At 40.8% G+C, this 19,539-nt stretch overlaps 1 protein-coding gene across 1 annotated transcript in view; it reads right to left on the bottom strand.

Moving 5' to 3' along the window:
• The window catches only part of plxnb1b (plexin b1b), a 116,972-nt gene that overhangs the window by 18,662 nt on the left and 78,771 nt on the right, over positions 1 to 19,539 (bottom strand). The window contains exons 6-22 of the mRNA XM_030728742.1: positions 17,917 to 18,045; positions 17,528 to 17,628; positions 13,840 to 13,972; positions 12,310 to 12,466; positions 10,077 to 10,185; positions 8,499 to 8,607; positions 5,752 to 6,612; positions 5,059 to 5,193; positions 4,861 to 4,983; positions 4,178 to 4,271; positions 3,892 to 4,058; positions 2,560 to 2,711; positions 2,318 to 2,423; positions 1,226 to 1,362; positions 848 to 1,024; positions 541 to 763; positions 204 to 446 (exon numbers count right to left, since the gene is read on the bottom strand). Coding sequence (XP_030584602.1) covers positions 204 to 446; positions 541 to 763; positions 848 to 1,024; positions 1,226 to 1,362; positions 2,318 to 2,423; positions 2,560 to 2,711; positions 3,892 to 4,058; positions 4,178 to 4,271; positions 4,861 to 4,983; positions 5,059 to 5,193; positions 5,752 to 6,612; positions 8,499 to 8,607; positions 10,077 to 10,185; positions 12,310 to 12,466; positions 13,840 to 13,972; positions 17,528 to 17,628; positions 17,917 to 18,045 — 3,156 coding nt within the window. The remainder of the gene's footprint in view (positions 1 to 203; positions 447 to 540; positions 764 to 847; positions 1,025 to 1,225; positions 1,363 to 2,317; positions 2,424 to 2,559; positions 2,712 to 3,891; positions 4,059 to 4,177; positions 4,272 to 4,860; positions 4,984 to 5,058; positions 5,194 to 5,751; positions 6,613 to 8,498; positions 8,608 to 10,076; positions 10,186 to 12,309; positions 12,467 to 13,839; positions 13,973 to 17,527; positions 17,629 to 17,916; positions 18,046 to 19,539) is intronic.

Below are 19,539 nucleotides of genomic sequence, written 5' to 3'. Positions count from 1 at the left end.
TGTGTGCTTGATACTGAAATGAACTGACTGCACCTGTGTCAGGAAATCTGGCCCTGTGTATTTAATCTGTTTGAAACACCCAAGTGACTGACACAGTAACCAGACATGAGTAGTTTTGGGGTTTTTCTGCTACACGACTTGTACACCTGCTAATATAACAATGATATCAGCATCAAGCTGTCCATCACTGCCTCTTCTCTGACCTCCAGCTGGATGAAGCTGCCTGGGTTGTAGCGGTAGGCTTTCAGAGGGTCCTGGTGGTTCAGAGGCTGCAGGGTGGGGTTACGCTCATAGCTAAATGGCTCAGAGTTCAAACTCCTGAAGTCAAAGCGCAGATTGTCTAACAAGAACTCCACAGTGACCCGTGACCACCAGATGGAAGATCCCACCATTGGAGAGCGGCACAGGATCAGGGAGGAAGAGTTCACCTCACAGCGCTCAATGAACTGATGAGAAAGGGCGAGGAAGGAAAAGAGAATTGTAATTTGGGTAAAAAGTGTGAAAGATCAGTCACATTTATGTTGAGCAGAACACACTGACCTGCTGAACAGAGCAGAATGGGTCTCCAGGACAGACAAGGTCAGGAACCATCCTAGCCGGCCGTCCCTTCTCACTTTCCTCCCTTCGCTCTGTGCTCCTCTTCCCCCGCCGCTTCCTCTTCTTGTTTTGGCTGATGGACTGGAAGCGGGAGAGAGTCACCACCATTCGAGGATCCTGCACCACATCCAGGTTGGAGCCTGACACCTTGATCAGTCGACCACCACTGCAGAAATAGTTGTTTTAAAAGAAAATCTGAGTACTTCAAAGTTAAGAAGATCTTTTGTAGAGAGATTATTCTCAGACTTACTGCAGGAAGCTCTTGGCTGGCTCGGCACGGGTAATGTTGGGGTTGTTGGTGTAGCGGTAGGCGGGGCTGCTAAGGTGACGCTGGATGCTGCCGTAATGCAGGGTGATCCTGTGATCTCCTGTTTTATTACTGCTCCCTGTCACACACTGAACACTGGAACTCTGCACCTCTGATGCACTAAAGAGGAGCAAAGCAGAGACACACTCAGAAATGATGAGACCCCAATGTAACAAAAGCAAGTCAGAGGTCAGTCTGACCTTAGACTCCTAAGTGAAGACCTTGTGGTGACTGAGATAAATAAGCAGAAGCTCCTACACTAACTTTGCATCAGCTACACACTGGCCATCATACAGCCAGTGCTGTAAGCGTGTGTCTTACATGTTACAGGGGACCCCCCCGACAGTGATAGTGAGGTCAGCAGGGCGGCCTGTCAGAAGGTTTTGGCCAGTGATATTCAGGGATGTTCCTCCAGCCTTGGGGCCCCTTTCAGGTGACACCCCCATCACAACTGGGTCCTGAGAGGGAAGGAGATAGCAGCTGTATTCTAATTTCATATTTCACATTGTGTACTAGTGTACAAAGCTGTTCACTTCTTCACTATATGAGGCCATGCCAACTTGCACTCATTCCAGGATGAAGATATGAAGAAACTCAGTTTGCACTTTTGCTGTGTAGACTTATGAAAACGACTTTGTTTGCATTGATGCCTGTCAGTCACTGTGTTCTTTCCAGTTTTGCCGTGTTCTCATCACACAACAGTACAAGAACTTATTCTTGTACTTGGATCCTCTCAGTCTTATTCTCAGTAAGACAGACATCCGAGCAAACACACCAAAAGAGTGTTTTTTCAAATCAAAGATAAGAAACTGAAACATTTCTCCAATTTTAAGGGGTAACAGTAACAACCTGGAACATTAAAACAGAGTACTATGTCACTGTATATATTAAACCATTATTTAATATAGGAAGATATATCCATACTGATTAATGTAACAGTGTGCACTCGCTGAGAAATATTCGTGTTTACGTTGTTGTTATTGGTCGTGCTGATAAAAGCAGAAAGTGTTTACACAGTCATGTGAGAACGGGGAAAGTTGTCTAAGATTTCTTAGATACATGAGTTCTAGTTGTGCATCAATTATATTTTTACATAATGCAAAATGTTATTTTAGACGTGCGTGCCAAAGTGACTAGAACAAAAAAATAAAAAACAAGAATGGCATATTTTCTCAGCTCTGAACATCTCCAGTGTTTATTGAGGTAAATTGAGTATGAATATTTTCACTATTTATAAACAATTAACAAATAGGAAGATGATTACAAAAACCTTCAAATCAAAATGTTAGTTTTTTTTTTTTTTTAACATTGCACCCATGAGGTTTTAATGTATTTCTCTTATGTTGCTGCTGCAACAACAATCCAAGTTTCAGGTCAACAAAATCTATTTTACTCTACCTGAACCTAATGTACCTGGTAGCTGAATGCCTGGCTGGAGAGGCCAAATTCTCCTCTGCTCGCTGTCACAGACACATGGCCCACCTTCTGTCCTCCACTGGCCTTGGTCCTGCACACAATTCTGGAAGACAGACATTAATCTTGGGATAGTTGCTCTTCAGAAAACTGAGTCATGCAGACACCCAGGCAATATTTAACTCAGCTGAAAATGAGAACGATTGTATGTGCATGCAGCAGCAGCAGCAGTGACTGTATACCTAGAGGAGACCTCATAGAGGCTGGGAATCACTGTGCAGGGCACCCCAGCTACTAACACAGAGTGGAGGATCTCTTCAGCCTTCTGACCCAGGTTGGAGCCTGAGATGGTCAACATGGTGCCCCCTTCCAACAGGCCAGAGAGCGGCTGAATCTGATAGGAGGTGGGATTTTAGTTAGAAGAAAAATGATCAGAATTAATCAGAATTATGAGAACTTTATCTCCTATTTCTGAGATAATCTATAATAAACTAATGCCCTGTTAGGATTGTTTTGAGAGGGTCATTTTATTTCAATACAATTTGAAAAGTGATGAAGGTGATAACAGGAAGTTAGTTTTAGTCACATATATTTAGATTCAGTGTGACGTACACCTTCTCAGGACAGTATTATCACTGATGTCCAACACAAAGAAATACTGAGTAACCCAAACAGAAGTGCTTTTTTAACAGATTTTCAACAAAGCATCTCTAAACTTAGTTTTCTTTAGAAAATTACATTTTCAATTTGCACAAATTACCAGGTTCAATATTATTAACACCTGAAAAACTGACCTTTTTATTGAGCCATAGCACAAACCACTGCTGTGCAAAGGGCTTTAACTTTGTAATGCTCAAATAAAATATATAAGCATCCAAAATAAAACTAGGATGTCTGGAAAAGTATATATACTTTTATACATACATATGAATATACTTTATATATGCACACTGTACCATTGGTGAATGCTCATATCAAACATGGTCAAAGTTTAAAATAATGAGGTCAGTGTATGTACGAGTAATTCAACACTCCATTTCAGAGAGTTTTTTCTACTCTTGTCTCTATGCGATGTTAAAGAGTCATCTCAGCCTGTTAGCACAGAAGACCCATCAAACTTCTATTTGTGAGGAGCAGCCAGTCACAGTTGGTCTAAAGCTAAAACAGCTTGTTCAACAAGATGAAATGCTGCACAAAGGCCCACTGTAAGAGAAAGATTATAGCATATATATTATTGTTTCATATTGAATAATCTTTGAATAATGCAAAGTTACTCTACTAGAACAGAAATGGCTCCCATTACTTAGTGACTATGTCTCCCATTGTTTCAAACCAAAAGCATATCAACATGGGCAGCATGGACTGGTGATGGCTGATCCTTATTTTTCCTTGTCATGTTAGGACAGTTAGTATTTTTCTTTTTTCAAGAAGCAAAAGCCAAAACTTTAAATAAGGCCTTCAATTATGATTCTTTTGTGTATGCAATGGTCTTCTGTACAGTTCACATATAAGTGCCACTCTACTGTATTATTTCTCAAACTCTGAAGCTAAAGAGATCATAGGCGAGTACTCACAGAGTGTATGACGGGGGCAGGGCACGTCTGTTGCACAGGTTCACTGCAGGAGTCTGAAAACAAGCAGCTGGCCCGGGGACCACCACACCACACGCAGCCATATTTCTGGTCTGCTGTGTGGCAACGGCTGCAGTCAGATCGACCCACAGAGCAGTTGTACAGAGTCACTGAGGGCACGACAGACACAGAAGAGCACCAGACAGACTCACAATGTGTTTGTAATGAAACGTTTGTCTAACAGCAGTATCTTAAGAGCAAAACAAAACAAAAAGACCCTTGACCTTACCGTAGAGATCACGAGAACTGTCTACATGGAAGGTGTCCCTCCTCTTCACATACACCAAGGCATTATATTCCTGCACTGGAGCTGAGTATGTGTACTGGACAAAAGAAAATGGTTTCATTTTTTTTTTTAGGTAACATTAAAAAAATAAAATAAAATAAATAAATTAGCTGTAAGTGATCAAATACTTATTTCACTCAAAGAACATGCAAATGAATTTAAAACTTGTGTTTTGGTTGATTTTGTGTCTCGCTCCATTAAAATGAAACTACCATGAAAAGTAGGCTGTTCATTTATTTGGAAGTAAGCAAACCTACAAACTCAGCAGGGGATCAAATAATCATTTCCCCCACTTTATTTCCACATGCTTGTTGTGCTGGTTAAAGTGATAAAATGCTTTAATCTTTTTTTTTTTATAGTTTGTGCACAACATTGTTCAGTTAGTTTTCCATTTCAGTTAACTAAATTGTTTTATTTCACACTTAATTTTTGTTTGCTATAATAGCCTTGGTATCTGCACTGGCCATCAATCAAACTCTTATTTTAAACATCAGCATCAGCTTAGAATTTTACAATTACAATCTTCAATACCCTCCAAGTTTGGATTCCACACAGTGAGTCAGGAGACCAGTGTTTAAAGTAACTGCTTGCAGGTACTAGCTCCTTCATAAAACTGCACATCAGACCTGGTGTAGTTGACACGTGATGTCAAAGTTCGATGGATTCGTGTCATCGGGCTCCACAAAGGCATCTACCACCACTGTCTGCCCCTCAATAACCAACACACACTCGTAGTCCAGCTCTGCATCCTGAGCACACAAACACTGCGTTACAGAGGTCACTGATCAGGAAGCTAACAAACTTACTGTTGTTGTGTGTTGTACCTGATAGAGATGGAGGTTGTGTGCCAGTAAAGTGATCTTTCTCTCCACTCTGACAGGGAGCAGTGATGAACCCTGGACCTTTTCAACACAGGGACAGGCTGAGGAGCCCCAGCTGACATAGGAGCCCTCATCCCCCTGTTGTACAACACACATTTTACATTACACACGGTTATATTCACATATACACAATATTTCCAGCAAGGTGGATCAAACCAACCATTTCATTTCCTCTTTGGGGTAATTTTTTTTTTTTAAGTTGAGGTTTTACAATTTCAACCCCACAATGCATTGTGATTTATTACATTTTCTTGGGGTGGGTGGTGTAGGGAATCACGTGGGGAATCAAGGGGGGTGAGGGATGTGGTCAAGGTGGTGCAGATTTTTGCATAAAGCTAATACAATGAAAAGAGGAGAAAAAAGAAACATGAAGACATTTAGACAAAAAACTGTTGTAACTCATACAAACATCTGGCTTTCTTGGATTAAGTCTGTACAGTGAAAGGAATCCAGGTGTGTGAGAGCAGCGGAAGATCAGGGAAAGAAGGACAGACTAGGGAATATCGTGTGAGCTTTGTTCCTATAGTAGGACTCCAGTCAGGACCTGGGAGCACTTGGAGGACGTTCATATTTTGCAAGAAGAAGAAGAAGAAGAAGTAGCAGGAGGAGGAGAAGAAGTGAGGCGGCTGAACTCACCGGGAGGAAGCCATCAGATGGATCGTACTGGTAGTCTAGCTCTGAATCAGTATTCAGCAGCTGGGGGTAGGACTGGGGGATGTGGTCAACCTCCCCATCACCTGAGAGGACGGTGGCAGCTGAAAATGTAGCTGTATCATTTTCTGCCTGGACGGCACCCTTGGTGCCGTGGTCTGCTTCTTCTGGCCAGAGAGGTACATTAGGGTCAGCGGTTGGGCTTCCTGCTTCAGTGTGCAAGTCTTGCAGCGGTAGCAGTGTGGGAGTTTGGGTCAGGAAGTGCTCAGAGTCAGCTGGTTCACCCACAGGGAACAGTGTGGGCAGGGGAAAGCCAGACCTAGCCATGGTGGGAGACTCTTCTAGGGTCACTGTCTCTCCGGCTGCCTGCCGTTCACTGGGGGGCAAGCCCGTCACCGCCTCCAATGGGGAGGAGTCTGGGATCATTAGAGGCATGAGAGTGTCCGGATCTCCACTAAGACCATCAGCCACAGTGATGGGCATTAACTCTGCTGCAGCCATGATGACACTGGGTGTAAGTGCGCCCTCTTCCAAGTTACTGTGTGTGACAACAATCATCTCGGAGGCTTCACCCTCTTCTTTTCTGGTGGTGACCTCCAGGCCTGGAGCTGTGCTGGGTGGTAGAGTGGGAGGCTGAGGGGGCAGGGTAGTGCCTGGGTGGGTTGGCAGAGGGCTAGTGTGTGGAGGAGGAGGGGTGGTTGGCTCCTGAGTGGTAACTATGGTGAGAAGGACTGCAGTTGTTGTTGTCATGGCACTAGCTGTTGTGGGGGTAGCTGTTGTGGTAGTGGCTGTTGTGATGACTTTAATAGTTTTGGTTGTAGGAGGAGAAGAGGTGGGCAGTTTAAACTGGGGAAGGAGGAGGAGGGAAAGACACGAGCAGAGGGTGAGACAGAAAGAAAAAACTTAAAGGAAAATGGGGGGAAAAAAATAACAATCAACTGAACTCATGTGCTCTGCTGTTAATGTGGCTCATGATTCCAGAAAAGCAGTGATTGTTGTTAGAACAGCACTGAGATATATGAGGAACAACAAAACACTTTAGTTTTATTATTATGTAAATGTTTAATACTACTATTTTCTGTAAATTCTGTGAAGTATCTTTTAACATTGGTTTATGAAGGTGGTCTAGAAATAAAGTTGATTTATTATTTATTTATGCAAATATTTTTAACTTACCCTCAATCTGTGCTTATCAAACAAAATCCTGTCAGCTTCATAATTGTGAGTTTCATGCTGAGACATCCAAGTGCTTTTATTTCAGATTAAGTGAAAGTTGCTGACACTGACATTTGATTCATCATACATTCTCTGTGCCTTTTTAATAAAGTATAACAATATAAGGTCTCTAATATCTCGGGCACCCTGTCAAGGTTTTGATTATCCACAAGTGCTACAGTGCAAAGGTTTAAGAGCAGGTCCCTGTTTTGTTTGCATCTTATGTTTTGCACAGTTATGCACATATTTCTGTATGATGCAATAGGTTCTGTTTTCTTGAATATAAACAGTGTAGTTCAAAAGATATATTACTCTAATGTTTTATACACACATGTTAAGTGTGACAAAAAGTGTGCAGTGTATTTTGGTGAGAGACTTGAAATTGGCAAGTCTGAAATTACACTTATCTGTCAGTAGTGCAGGTCAGAGGACCAGCTTTAAATATAGCAATGAGCAGTGGAGATGCTACAGCAAAGTACTTCTAGAGGAAGGCCTTGCCACTTGGCAGCGGTGTCAAGCGGCAAAGCCTTTTGTTGTGCACTTCCTGATTCATTAACTGTCCGTGATCCAATCTCCTCTCTCTCATTTTCTTCATTCATGAGCTCCTCAAAGTACTCCTTCCATCTTCTCAACATACACTTCACTTGTTAGCACATTTCCATTTCTGTCCTTAATCTCCCTGACCTGCTGCACATCCTTTCCAGTTCAAACTCTCTCTCCTTCCTTGGCGTTCAGCCTGAAATAACTCACTATAAGCCTTTTCCTTTGCCACGTTTCTCTTTGCCAAACACCTAGCCTTACAGTACTCCTGCCTAATTTCCTCATCTTCCTGGCTATACCATTTTTTAAGCTAACATTTTCCTGTACTTTCTCATTCCCCCACCAAGTCTCCTTGTACTCTTTCCTCTGTCCAGAGAATACACCAAACACCTTTTTGATGGTTTCCCTCAGCACTACAACACATGTTGTGGCTGTGGCTCAGAAGGTAGAGCAGGTCACCTACCAATTGGAAGGGTGGCGGCTCGATTCCTGGCTGCTCTGGGCTGCATGCCCAAGTATCCTTGGGCAAGATACTGAACCTCAAATTGCCCTCCGACGCAAGCGTTGGAGGATGAATGTGTGTGAATAAAAGCGCTTAGAATCAGATGGAAGTGCTTGTATGAGTGGGTGTGACTAGGTGAATGCAAACGTGCTGTATAAAGCGCTTTGAGTGCTCAGAGTAGAAAAGCTCTATGTAAGAACTAGCCCATTTACCATGTTTGACTTATCCAAGATTTTATATCAGATGACCTTCCTGACATAACCCTTCCCATTTATCTGGGCTTGGGACCGGCACTAGGATTACCCTGGTTTGTGGTGCACCGTCCCAAAGAATATGGATGCAAACTAAGCTACAGTTTAAAATGCTGATTTAATTAAATTCATAACTCTTAAACTGCTGCATTTTACAGATTAGTTAGTTCCTTTGTCCTGCTACTGTGCACTTCAGTCCTCTGTCACATCATGCTGCAGCTTACATGTTGGTTGTAGATGATCACTCCCTCCTTACAGGTAGGCTTGTGGGTACATGAATGCTGGTGGACACACCAGTTACACCCCCATTGGCTCAAAACACAACCATGGCATCTGCACACAGACAGGACAGGATGTGCACATTAATGACAGAACATGCAAGCCTCTGTTCAAAATGAGAGGTAAACAGTGATTCGAGTTAGCATATACAGTGTGTACGTGTAATTTATGACAAGGCATTTCACAGGTTATTATTTTCTCTCAAACTCACTGAAATTGTTTTGGGGAATTTTTCACTACACTGCAATCACCATAAGGCTTGTGCAGGAATAAGCCATATTTGTTTATAAGTGGCACGTACATGCACCACTGAGCAGGTGCCAATGCTCGGCTGTTTTGGATTTGTAACAGTGTGTGTGTGTGTGTGTGTCAGTGAACATGTATGTGAAGTTTTGAAGTTTGATGGTCTAGCTCGAACAGTATGCATCTGGTGTGGATTTCAACATCCGAGCTAAGATTGTTCTTAAGTTATTCGATTCACAAGATTTTCAGGGAACTTGACCTCTGACCTTTAGTTTGAGGTCAAGGTTGCCAAGATTAGTAGATGCATCTATGTTGTGAATCTGAACATTCTAGGTCATCGTTATGGTCAATGTTAACGTTTTTGTGGAACAGATGACGCTGATGCTATGCTAATGGCTCGGCTTTTTCTTCAAAAACAGCCGAGCTAAAAATTGTGGCCTTTTATTACATTTTTTATGATTCAAATTTTCTTTTATGTTCAAACTAAAAAAACAGTTCAGTAGTTGAGGGCATTTCTCAGGCAGCACAATCTCAGTTTTTCCTTTTTAACTTCATGTGAAACAATTTCCTCCATATGTCTTCCATTTTGTGTGCTCTGTTCATCCATGTCAGTTGCATTAATATCTAATTGTTCTAGATACTCTGTGACCACTGCTAAACTGTGGATGTTTCTGACTCCTCATTTCTAACAGCTTAATATTTTCAATGAACCATGCCTAGAAATGGTGCAGAGCAGGAAGCCTTATTTGGCAAGTTGGGTGTTGAGTAGGCAAAAGCTGAACTCTCATGAACAGGTCGCATTCACCAGACTGAAACGAAGTAGTTTTGGGGGCAAAACGTTTGTGCATGAGACCTTAAGTCTTCAAACAGTGGTTTTCTGTCCTGAACAAACCCAGTCAGCGTGGAATGGTGGTTACAGTAAAGCCCAGCCTCAAGCAGAATGTAGAGTCAAGTGTTTGCAGCTTTCACGGGCATACATGATACATGAAACACGTTAAGATATACTGACATGAAAGGACACAGGAGTTTCTAAAATACAGGGTCACAGGTTTGAAGAGAGTTAAAAAGAGGACAGTGAGTGGGTGGAAATACAGACACAGACATAATGATGAAGGGCGAAAGGTGAATTGATGGAGGGACAAAGAGTGACCTGGATACTAAACGGAAAAGCCCAGACTATGATGGAGAGGGAGACTTGATTAAAGGGTCTGCAGTGAACAGCGCAGATCAGGAGGAGACAGACAGAGAGCAGAGCTGATAAATCATCACTGATAACTCACGGCTGGCTGCCAGAGAGCTGCTTAACGGCTGTGCAGTCGTAGAAGGTAAAATCCCTTGCTGCGACCGTGACGTTGCCAAATCGTAGAGACAAGGTGACTGTGACAAAATCTGACAAGAGAACACAGAGAGGAAGACCGCTTGAGGAAAGAGAACATCACAACATGTTTCTGCTCAGAGTGCAGCACTGAGAGAGCAGCCTAAGAAAAATATTTGGTCAGGCTTACCATCTCTGATCCACAGAGTCTAAAGTATGAACTAAATAAGTTGAGGGAACATGGGATCCAGAACACAGAGGCCTAATGAAACCCATATGGATCTTCCATCCTCCATTCAACTTGGAGAGAGGAGACAAACACAGCAGAGCCTGCTCTGTTTGGAAACTGTAATGGATGTTTAAAATGGGCAGTTTGGGTAGCAGTTATACAATGCACCTATCCCATCACAAACAGCAGAAATTATGACCAAAAGGACTAACAATGCCCGAGTTGTTTCCTAAAACATGCACAGAACCTGTTCAGTGAGAGCCAGGTTACATTTTGGAGCTAGACTTATTTAACTGGATTTTGAAAAGGAGGAAAACTGTAAGGATACACACTCACTGAATGTGTGTGTGAGATGTGTCTGTTCAAAATGTGGCTGTACAGGAACAGACAGGTTGTGGGTTGCAGCTTTCTCCAGAACTGCTCATCCAAACTACTTAAGTTGAGTGACTAAAGTCATATGTCACAGGAAATGAAAGCCATAAAATAAACGCCCATGTAAGACTTGGTTTTAGGGTTGCAAATAATGTGCATCAGTTTAGGTCTGATGCACATTATTTATGAGTGTGTATATATATATATATATATAAACACTGTTACAGTAGTGGACACATTTGTAAGTAATTCCTGTGAACTCAAATCTCAAACTTCAGACTGCTCAACATTCTGTTCAGAAGTTTTTTTCCTCTCTACTCCAGAGTCTGTAAGATTGAGCAGAGGCAATATTCCTAATATGGTCATCTCAGGCACTGAAGATCCACCTACCTGCCATTCAAATCATCTGTTGTGTGTGAGGGGAAGCCAATCAGGAGAAAAGCACTATTCAGTATGTATACAGCTGCCTCTGCAAGCTTAAAAGCAGAGGAGCTAAAATGGCTTGTTTCAGAAGAAGAATGAAAGGTGGGGTTTCACCAAGGCCCCGTATAAGATATATTTTGAACTGTGAATCATGCAAAGCTACTGTAGTGGAGTCCAAGAATAAAATAATGAAGTAAAAGCCAAACAGGTCACGTAAGAACCTCATCTCTAAATGTGTATGAATGTTGTGCTTGCAGGCCTTTTGCTCCATTCTTTATTAAGTGAGCACTGACACTAACCCTCTGTAAGTTAACCCTGTAAATCCTGAACCATGAAATAATTGCCAGAAGATTAAAAATTTTTTTAAACTGGAGTTTCAAAAATTACTGGAATTACTTGCAATTATTTCATGGTTTATATCATTTTAATTCACATAATTTTTGCTACATCTAGCATTTTTTGTGCAATTTATTTCTTACAGTAGCACTGCATGTGTCTGATCGTATACATCAGGTTTTTCAGGGGAAACGAAAAAAAAAAAAACTCACACTGATGTAGAGATCCAAAAAAGAAATGAATGTATCAAATATGATACACTTGGAGTTGCAGGGTTAATTACAGTCTGTGTGTCCATATCTCAGTAACTTGCTGGCTGTTTCCTCTTGAGCTCTGCACCTTGAAAACTACAACAAGCTTCAAGTTTCAGGGCCGGCATGGGAACCAGCCTGTGTGTGTGTCCTCTCTCTCATACACATAATATGAATGTTAGGCTGAATGTGTCCTCTGCAGAGGCTTCAGGTTTTTGTTTTTGTTTAATTTACAATACCCTTATTACCACTGACTTACAAGCAACTCTCACTGCACTAGACAATCACTAAACCAGGAAACACACAGCATGTATATCAAAACAATCACTCATTGGATGAAACAGATTTATGCTGGAACTGTATGCTTTCAAATACAGATTACTTCCTGCTGTGTAAGCTGGCTTTGAAAAAATGGATTTGCTTAGCCTAGATTCACTGACAAAATGACTGAACTGTAAATAATAGAATGCCCAGTCTGGTCATGCAAATGCCACAGGGTGTAAGCAAATCCTCCATTTGTGAAGTTTAAATATGCAAATCAGTAAATGAACTCCAACAGCATCAGGTTTAGGGAAAAAGACACTCACCTTGTCCTGGAAGAACCATAGGTACCCCGCTCATGTCAGGAGAATGGCAGGTGACCCCGGTTTCAGTGACAGTAGCAGGACTATGGCTGCTCTGGAAGAAGCAAGAGTATGACTCCCCTTTTTTTAACACTGGAAGTCCTGGAACAAACAGAGACACCTGCGAAAGGAAATACAACACTGACATGAGCTACTGATTGATAACAGCATCTACAAATGTCTCCAGTAATGTACAGAAACAGAATGTGGGACAGGGACCTCAGCTTCATTAAGTCCACACCTGTGCTGTTTCAGGACACAGTGAAGGTCATGCTGAGAGTAAGTGATTAAGCTGTCTGAACACATAAATCCCATCTGCTCATTTGTAAATGTCCATGTGGAATAATTAGATTTCAAAACTAAATTACACTTCCCTGCATCTGGAACATGACTCACACTGACAAAGCTTTCTGTTCTGTGATTGGCTCCACCTGCTGTGTGTTGCTCATTCAAATGTTTCTGCTCCTGTAGGACTGGATGCCTGTTCAAGACTGTTCAACTACATTGTGCTACAGTCTCATAAGACCATAACATATAGGATGTATATGTTACATAGCAAACACGTGCCATATTAAGAATTTGTGCCAGTATGTGCCACGAGACCAACTGCCTTAGCGCTGATTCTCAATTGCATTGCTCAATTTGGTTATTTTGTGTTAGCCAATAGATCAATGGGCATTTTTTAGCTTATGAATTCTTTAGGCACTTTTATCTCATTTAATAGAAATGCTAAATGAAGAGGCTGTTATGAAACTAGCTCAGTGATTGGTCAGTATTAGCAGGTGTACAATGTGAGCTGCCAGAAGCAAAGATGATCCTCCCCACCACTACTGTAGCTGTCAGGGTCCACACCCTCCAGCTATAGGCACATTTAGCTCATAGAGTTCATGTTACATAGTTAGTTAAAAATAGTCACATTTATATCCTCTAAAACCAGAAATCATTTCAAGCCAGACAAACACTTGAGCCATTCTCTCACAGGCAAAACACAATGAGTTGATGTGTATGTATTTTGTGTTTCTGTTGATTTGTCGCAGATAAATCATATTGTGCTACACTAGGACATGACAGGACACGGCCCAATCACTATCTCTCTCTGATGCCCTTACACATAAACCCACTTATCCAACACACACAGTAGCCCCATCCCAAGGTACAGTAAATCTCTCAGCTCAGCTGATAAAGGATTCTTGAATGAGTTATGGCGAGTGGCTGAGCTTTGGACTGTTTTGGTATGCAAGGAGACTATTATTACAACCAAGGACATCCAGTACCCAAAGTTAGGGCGTCTACAGATTCTGTCATGGAAGATTTTCTTCAGAAAAGCTTCTATGAACGTAACATAGATTATTATCTACATTCAACAGAAACCACAAAACAGATGTGTTTCAGTCAACAGGCTCTACAAACAAAGATTGTCATCTTTTCTCAAATCCTTAAGTTTTGTTTTGCGCCTCGACTGCACAAGTTAATGTTGATGTATTGTAGACCTACCATCCTGCTCTCCTCCCTGCTCAGATTGGATGGGTTGAGGTCCTGGACCACCAAACACTGCTGCTCCATATCAAAACTCCACAACCACTGGCCTGGGTGGCTCCCACGAGGACACTGTGACTGCAACACACACCTGTAGGGATAACATTATGTTAATTATTTACTATTTATTTATTTACTATTTTGTGAGCTGTAAGTAAGGCTTCCCATTGCTGTCATATATGTGAATTATTGCATTGACCTTTAGTATAAATGAACTACACCTCTGAGTCATACTGACACAATTCCCAAAGCAGAGGCTGAGAAGGAGGAGTGGCAGCAATCCTCCACTCCGGCTTATTAATCAACCAAAAAACAGAGAATTATAAATCATCTGAAAGTCTGACTCTTGGAATTGGAAAACTCAAAAATCTGTTTTATTTGTTCTTGTCTATCGTCCATCTGGCCCTTACTCAGAGTTTCTATCTATTCAGACTTTGTCATCTGATTTAGTGCTCAGGTCAGATAAAATCATTATAGTGGGTGATTTTAACATTCATGTGGCTGATTGGTTCCAAAAGTGTGGGCAGATACTGCAGGTGGGCCAGAGTAACAACAGAAATTCAGGCTGAAATTACTCACAAATATGTACAGTTACATATTTATATAAATGTATTTGCTCACATAAAAAGTGAATTAAAAACTGTAATAGGAGGTGGTTATTTTGTGACATCACTCGTTACTAAATTTACTGCTCTTATATTGAAGTTTGTGTCCCAGAACCAAGTGGGTTGGCACTTTTCATATGACTGGACAGCATTAGCAACTTATAGCCGACAGTCTGTGCGGTTTACATTTTTTGAATAACATTACCATGAAAATACTTTCTCTTGTATTTTGATTAAAGATTTAAGATTATGTGGGCCCCATGGGATTTTAAAAGGGTCACAGCACTCTTGACTCTTGGAATTGCTGATTTAGATGCTGAAAATGACAGCCTTAACACTGCATTTAATCTATTATTAGACTCTCTTAAAATGTAAATGAGCCCACCAAACACTTTAATTACACTCTGGAACTTGTTCTGACATATGACAGAAACTGAACATTTAACAGTATACCCTGAAAACCCTCTTTTGTCTCATCATTTCCTAGTAACACTTAAATTTGCAAAAATGGATTAGATGGCAGTGGGGAATAAATTTGATTACAGTAGAAGGCATAGCATGACAGAAGGTTGTCTTGTAATGAAATTCAGGTGGGGTTTTATCCTGTCACCTAATTTGTTTTTCACTCCAGCTCCAAGAATGACACTAAAAATGATAATATACAGTACCAGTCAAAAGTTTGGATACACTTTTGACTGGTACTGTGCATTGTACACATTGTACAATGCACATCGACTAGCACTAAAATTGCCATTTTGACCCCTTTGCGTTTAAAAAAAATCACGTAATTCTGTTAAATTAAAACTCCATCATTTCATATTTTATGACTTTTTCTAAAATAAGTTTATTCATCATAAAGTGAATTTCAAGGTGTGTGGGATAAAAAGAAAAAATAACCACTAAAACAGCCAATGATGTCATTTTGGCCACCGAGAAATTAATGTAAAACAATTGCGGCATGCCAAGCTCCAAAGAAACACAAACTTTGTTCACACAAATTTTGGTATGAAGGCTAATATAACATTAGCCAGAGCTAGCTAGATGTGATTAATAGATAAATATATAGGGCACTGTAGTTAGATAAAAGATTAATAATTACTGTAGGGCTGAACAGATCATGGATGGGATGTTGAACCGAGGGAGCGGGTCAAAGCTAGCTGTGTAGAGCAGCAGAGGAACCATAGCTGAGCTGAGCTCAGTCCAGAGTGTGGAACAGCAACAAAGCAAATAAAAGCATGAAAGCAAAGAAAGATTGAAATTCAGAGCAGAACAGTTTTCAGACCTGAGGTGGTGAAGAGCTGGAGAGGCAGAGGAGGAGTGGAGGCAGCTGTAAACGGTCCAACAACCGATCACCGACGTACGTTTACAATAAATAATGTATTAAATGTGTTTCTTACTTTGCTGTATCCAAATGTGAGGTCAGATTTAAAATGTAGGCAATGAGTTCTTCGATTTGTTTCACAGTGAGCTACCTCGTTTCTTTCAGCATAGCTAATGCCATACGTTATCCAAAATTATTGAACTTTTCCATAATATTCTTCTTGTACATTAATTTGATTATTTGGGTCTGTCAACTATTCAGCTGTTGTTTTTTTGTTGTTGTTTATTAGTGAATTCTAATATACATTTTAATCTTATGACATGCAATGAAATAATCTAAATCATTTATAAAATCCTAACCTTAATACTTAATCTTAAATACTTATATCTCGTCAAGTCTTGCATATAATTAGAAAAACTAGATTAAAATGAACAACTTCGCTTTGCCATTACTGCTGTTGTTGCAGGAGGGGGGGTCAAAATGACCTCCCTCGGGCTCTCAGGGGAGAATTCTGGCAGGCCTCGAGGTTTTAGATGGTTTTAGAGGTTTTAGATGTGTCCCTGATCCAACACACCTGAATCAAATGGCTGAATTACCTCCTCAGTATGCAGTCAAGTTCTCCAGAGTCCTGCTAATATTTTACTCAGGCATGTTGAAGCAGAGACACATCTAAAACCTGCAGGACACGGGCTCTCGAGGCCTGGAGCTGAAGAGCCCTATTCTAGTGCTAGCTAAGAAAAGAGAAAAAAGAAGAAAAGGAAAGCAGCAAAAATGAGAGAAAAACATGTGGGCCAGGTGGTAAGGCAAAGGAAAGGAGAAGGCGGGGAAGGAGACGCAGATGGAACAGAGAGGTACTTTAATCAAATTCAAACGCAATCCCACCGGAGCAAACGGTGTCAGGTTTTAACACGACTTGGCAAAACACTTCAAAAACTAACAAGCTTGCCAGCAAGTTTCTTATTTGCTACCATTTTCCCACATGCTTGGCTTGAACTTTATTTTAAGTAAAATCCTTTGAAAGAAACCAGTGTGTATCCAAAACATGCTCCAGCTGCACGTGCAGCTCACTTAGGATTTGCCTTCTTAAAACGACAGAACAAGCTGGGAATATTGCTCACAGCACAGCTCACATTATAAAACTTCTTCAAACACTGTAATAAATGTCATTCACGCTGAAATGCAGCGGGCCAGGTTCCAGTCCGGCACCCCCAAAAATACATCTTTAAAAAAAAGTCTAATTCATTATAAAGTAATGTGGGACTGTGTCATTTTTTAAAGTAAATATAAGCCAGTGATAGACAGACACTGCTCTGTATGAATTTAAGGTTCCTTCTTTAGGCTTCTTCTGCAACAGAACTGGTTTATTAAAAAATGGACATAACTAGCAGCAGAGGCAATGTGATTTGCAGACTGCAGACAGCCTCGTGCATCAATTAACTGAATGACTTTTCAAAAGAGAATTGAGCTAATGGTAGCTAGCGTTATGTGGCCACTGTTGGATCTCTGCTCTTTTCTACCATTGCTACAGTACAGTGCTACTAAAAAAAAAGACCAAACTATGAAACTATAAGACCTTAAAAAATAAAGCAGCCTTTACTCCAAGTGAATCTCGATGGTTCTATTTTCTATCTATTGTGGAGGAGTACAGAGACAAAACTGTGAAAACTGCATCACTGCCCAAAAAGTTGGACCTCACTCTAATTGCTGGTGTTGAGCTCACCTTCCCTGCAGGACACACCAGCCACAGTAAGGGTCATGGGCCAGCAGACAGGAGTGGCAGTCTGGATGTTGCTGGCATTCAGCCACTGGCCTCTTCTGCAACTGGAACCAGGACAACACAATCATGTTCAGTCATGCAAACCATCCACACTAAGCTCCTAAAAGCTCTTGATTAAAAAAAGAATAGGCGGCCCACATTTCCCCAGTGGACATTAGAATAATCCCAACTACATACCGCCTTAGCAAAAGAAGTGAAACTGGGGTAAAAACAAGGGTTAAAATGGTTTCTCTTTACCTTTATTCCCACAATAAATAAAAAGGGGGCATCTAGAGAGAAATGGGGGTTATCAGAGTGCGGTCACTGTATGCTGCATTTGTGAGCATCTATACCATGTTATGGGTCATGATGAAGAGATGCTCCTGTTTCAGATCCAGGATAAGATCTGAACTGATGGCTGCATTCTGCTGTATGCAGATCACAGAGTACTCCTCAACCTCACCATTTGGCCCCAAGAACACCTGAGAAAACACACACATAAATATGAATGTTAGGATTATGTAGTGAATCAACAGGGTGTTGATATTGTGAATATGGCTCTCTTCACATGCTCAGCTTTAATAAATTAAATTCCAGTTATAATGAAAACGTAAAAATAGAAAGCTTAATTATTTTTCCTTTTTCCAATTTTCATTGCACCATAAAAATATCAAAAGATGGAACCACAAAGGATTTAATAGGAATTTAATTTAACTGTTCATGAAGCTGGAAGCTCTGGGTCAATTTAAACAGTGAGCCTTAATTTGAGATTGCTTAGTAAAAATAGTCTTTGCATGGTCTGATATTTAAAGGTCTGCAGTTTACTTGCAATCAAGCAAAAACATATATCCACTTCCTTTATTAATGAAATATTTTTCTTAAAATGCCATTAGCGTGCTGCAGAGGCCTAACAAGCTCACTTCCTTCTACATTTACATTAGCAGATTTTTTAAAAACTTTAATTTATCCCCAGTCAACACTGAGTCACACAGACTCCTTTTATAGTTCCCCTTTGATTCGATAGAAGAACTAATTTCACGGACGAACCCTAATCTAGTTTAGCAATTGTATAAATCCAAACTGTTGTGTTTCCATATTAAATGTATCTACACCCACAGGCTGGTGATAAACTGAGGTCTGACAGACTGCATTAACTAATTCAAATAGTTGGAATCAATAAACAAGCAGACACTGGAAGGAGGCCTCTGCAGTCTGTCACTGTGCTGGCTGCTAAAGTCTACAGCTGCTGCAATGTGGGTTAATACGAGAGGACAGCCCGGCCGACTGCTCCACATCTGCAGTTTGATGTTATTTACAGGAGCCCGAACATTAGATTCATTCTAGCCAATGTCATTAGCCACATATTTCAGTGTGAGGGGAACTCTTCTGGAACAAAGAGGGCACTCATCTTAATGGATAAAATCCTCATGTGCACATATGCAGTTTAGGCTTAAACATCGCGCTGTGCGTGTTTGTGAAACAACCCATCTAAAAAAAAAGGAGGAAGACTGTAAAAGGTAAATAAAGTTACTGGAATAAAATTCAGTTTCAACATTTGATATGTTGTCTCTGTACTGTTTCTAATAAAATACAGGATTTCAATGGTTTGAAAATGACTGAACTCTGTTTTCATTTACATTTCAAACACCAACCCAAGCTTCTTTTTTTTTTTTTGGAAACTCTGAACCGGCTCGCTGATGCAGTGTTAATCTGATCCTCCAGGTATGTTGGGGATTTGAGGTCAGCTATGCAGTCTAACAGTCTTTGATCTCACAGCTCCTCAAAAACAAACTGTCCAGGCTTTAAAACCTGCTCATCAAAACTACATTAAACGGTTTGGAGAAAAGGAACCAAATGATATTCCCTTTTTCTAACAAGTAAATGAAGTGGAACAGAACAAATCTTTTACTGTTCAATTTGTCTGCCCTGAATAATAATTCCACAAAAAGATGCAAAATGAATCCAAGTATAAGACA

This window comes from Archocentrus centrarchus, chromosome 5 (genome assembly GCF_007364275.1).
Source record: "Archocentrus centrarchus isolate MPI-CPG fArcCen1 chromosome 5, fArcCen1, whole genome shotgun sequence".
Taxonomy (NCBI): domain Eukaryota; kingdom Metazoa; phylum Chordata; class Actinopteri; order Cichliformes; family Cichlidae; genus Archocentrus; species Archocentrus centrarchus.
The sequence above is the reverse complement of the archived record's forward strand: the minus strand, read 5'-3'. Positions and strand labels throughout refer to the sequence as shown.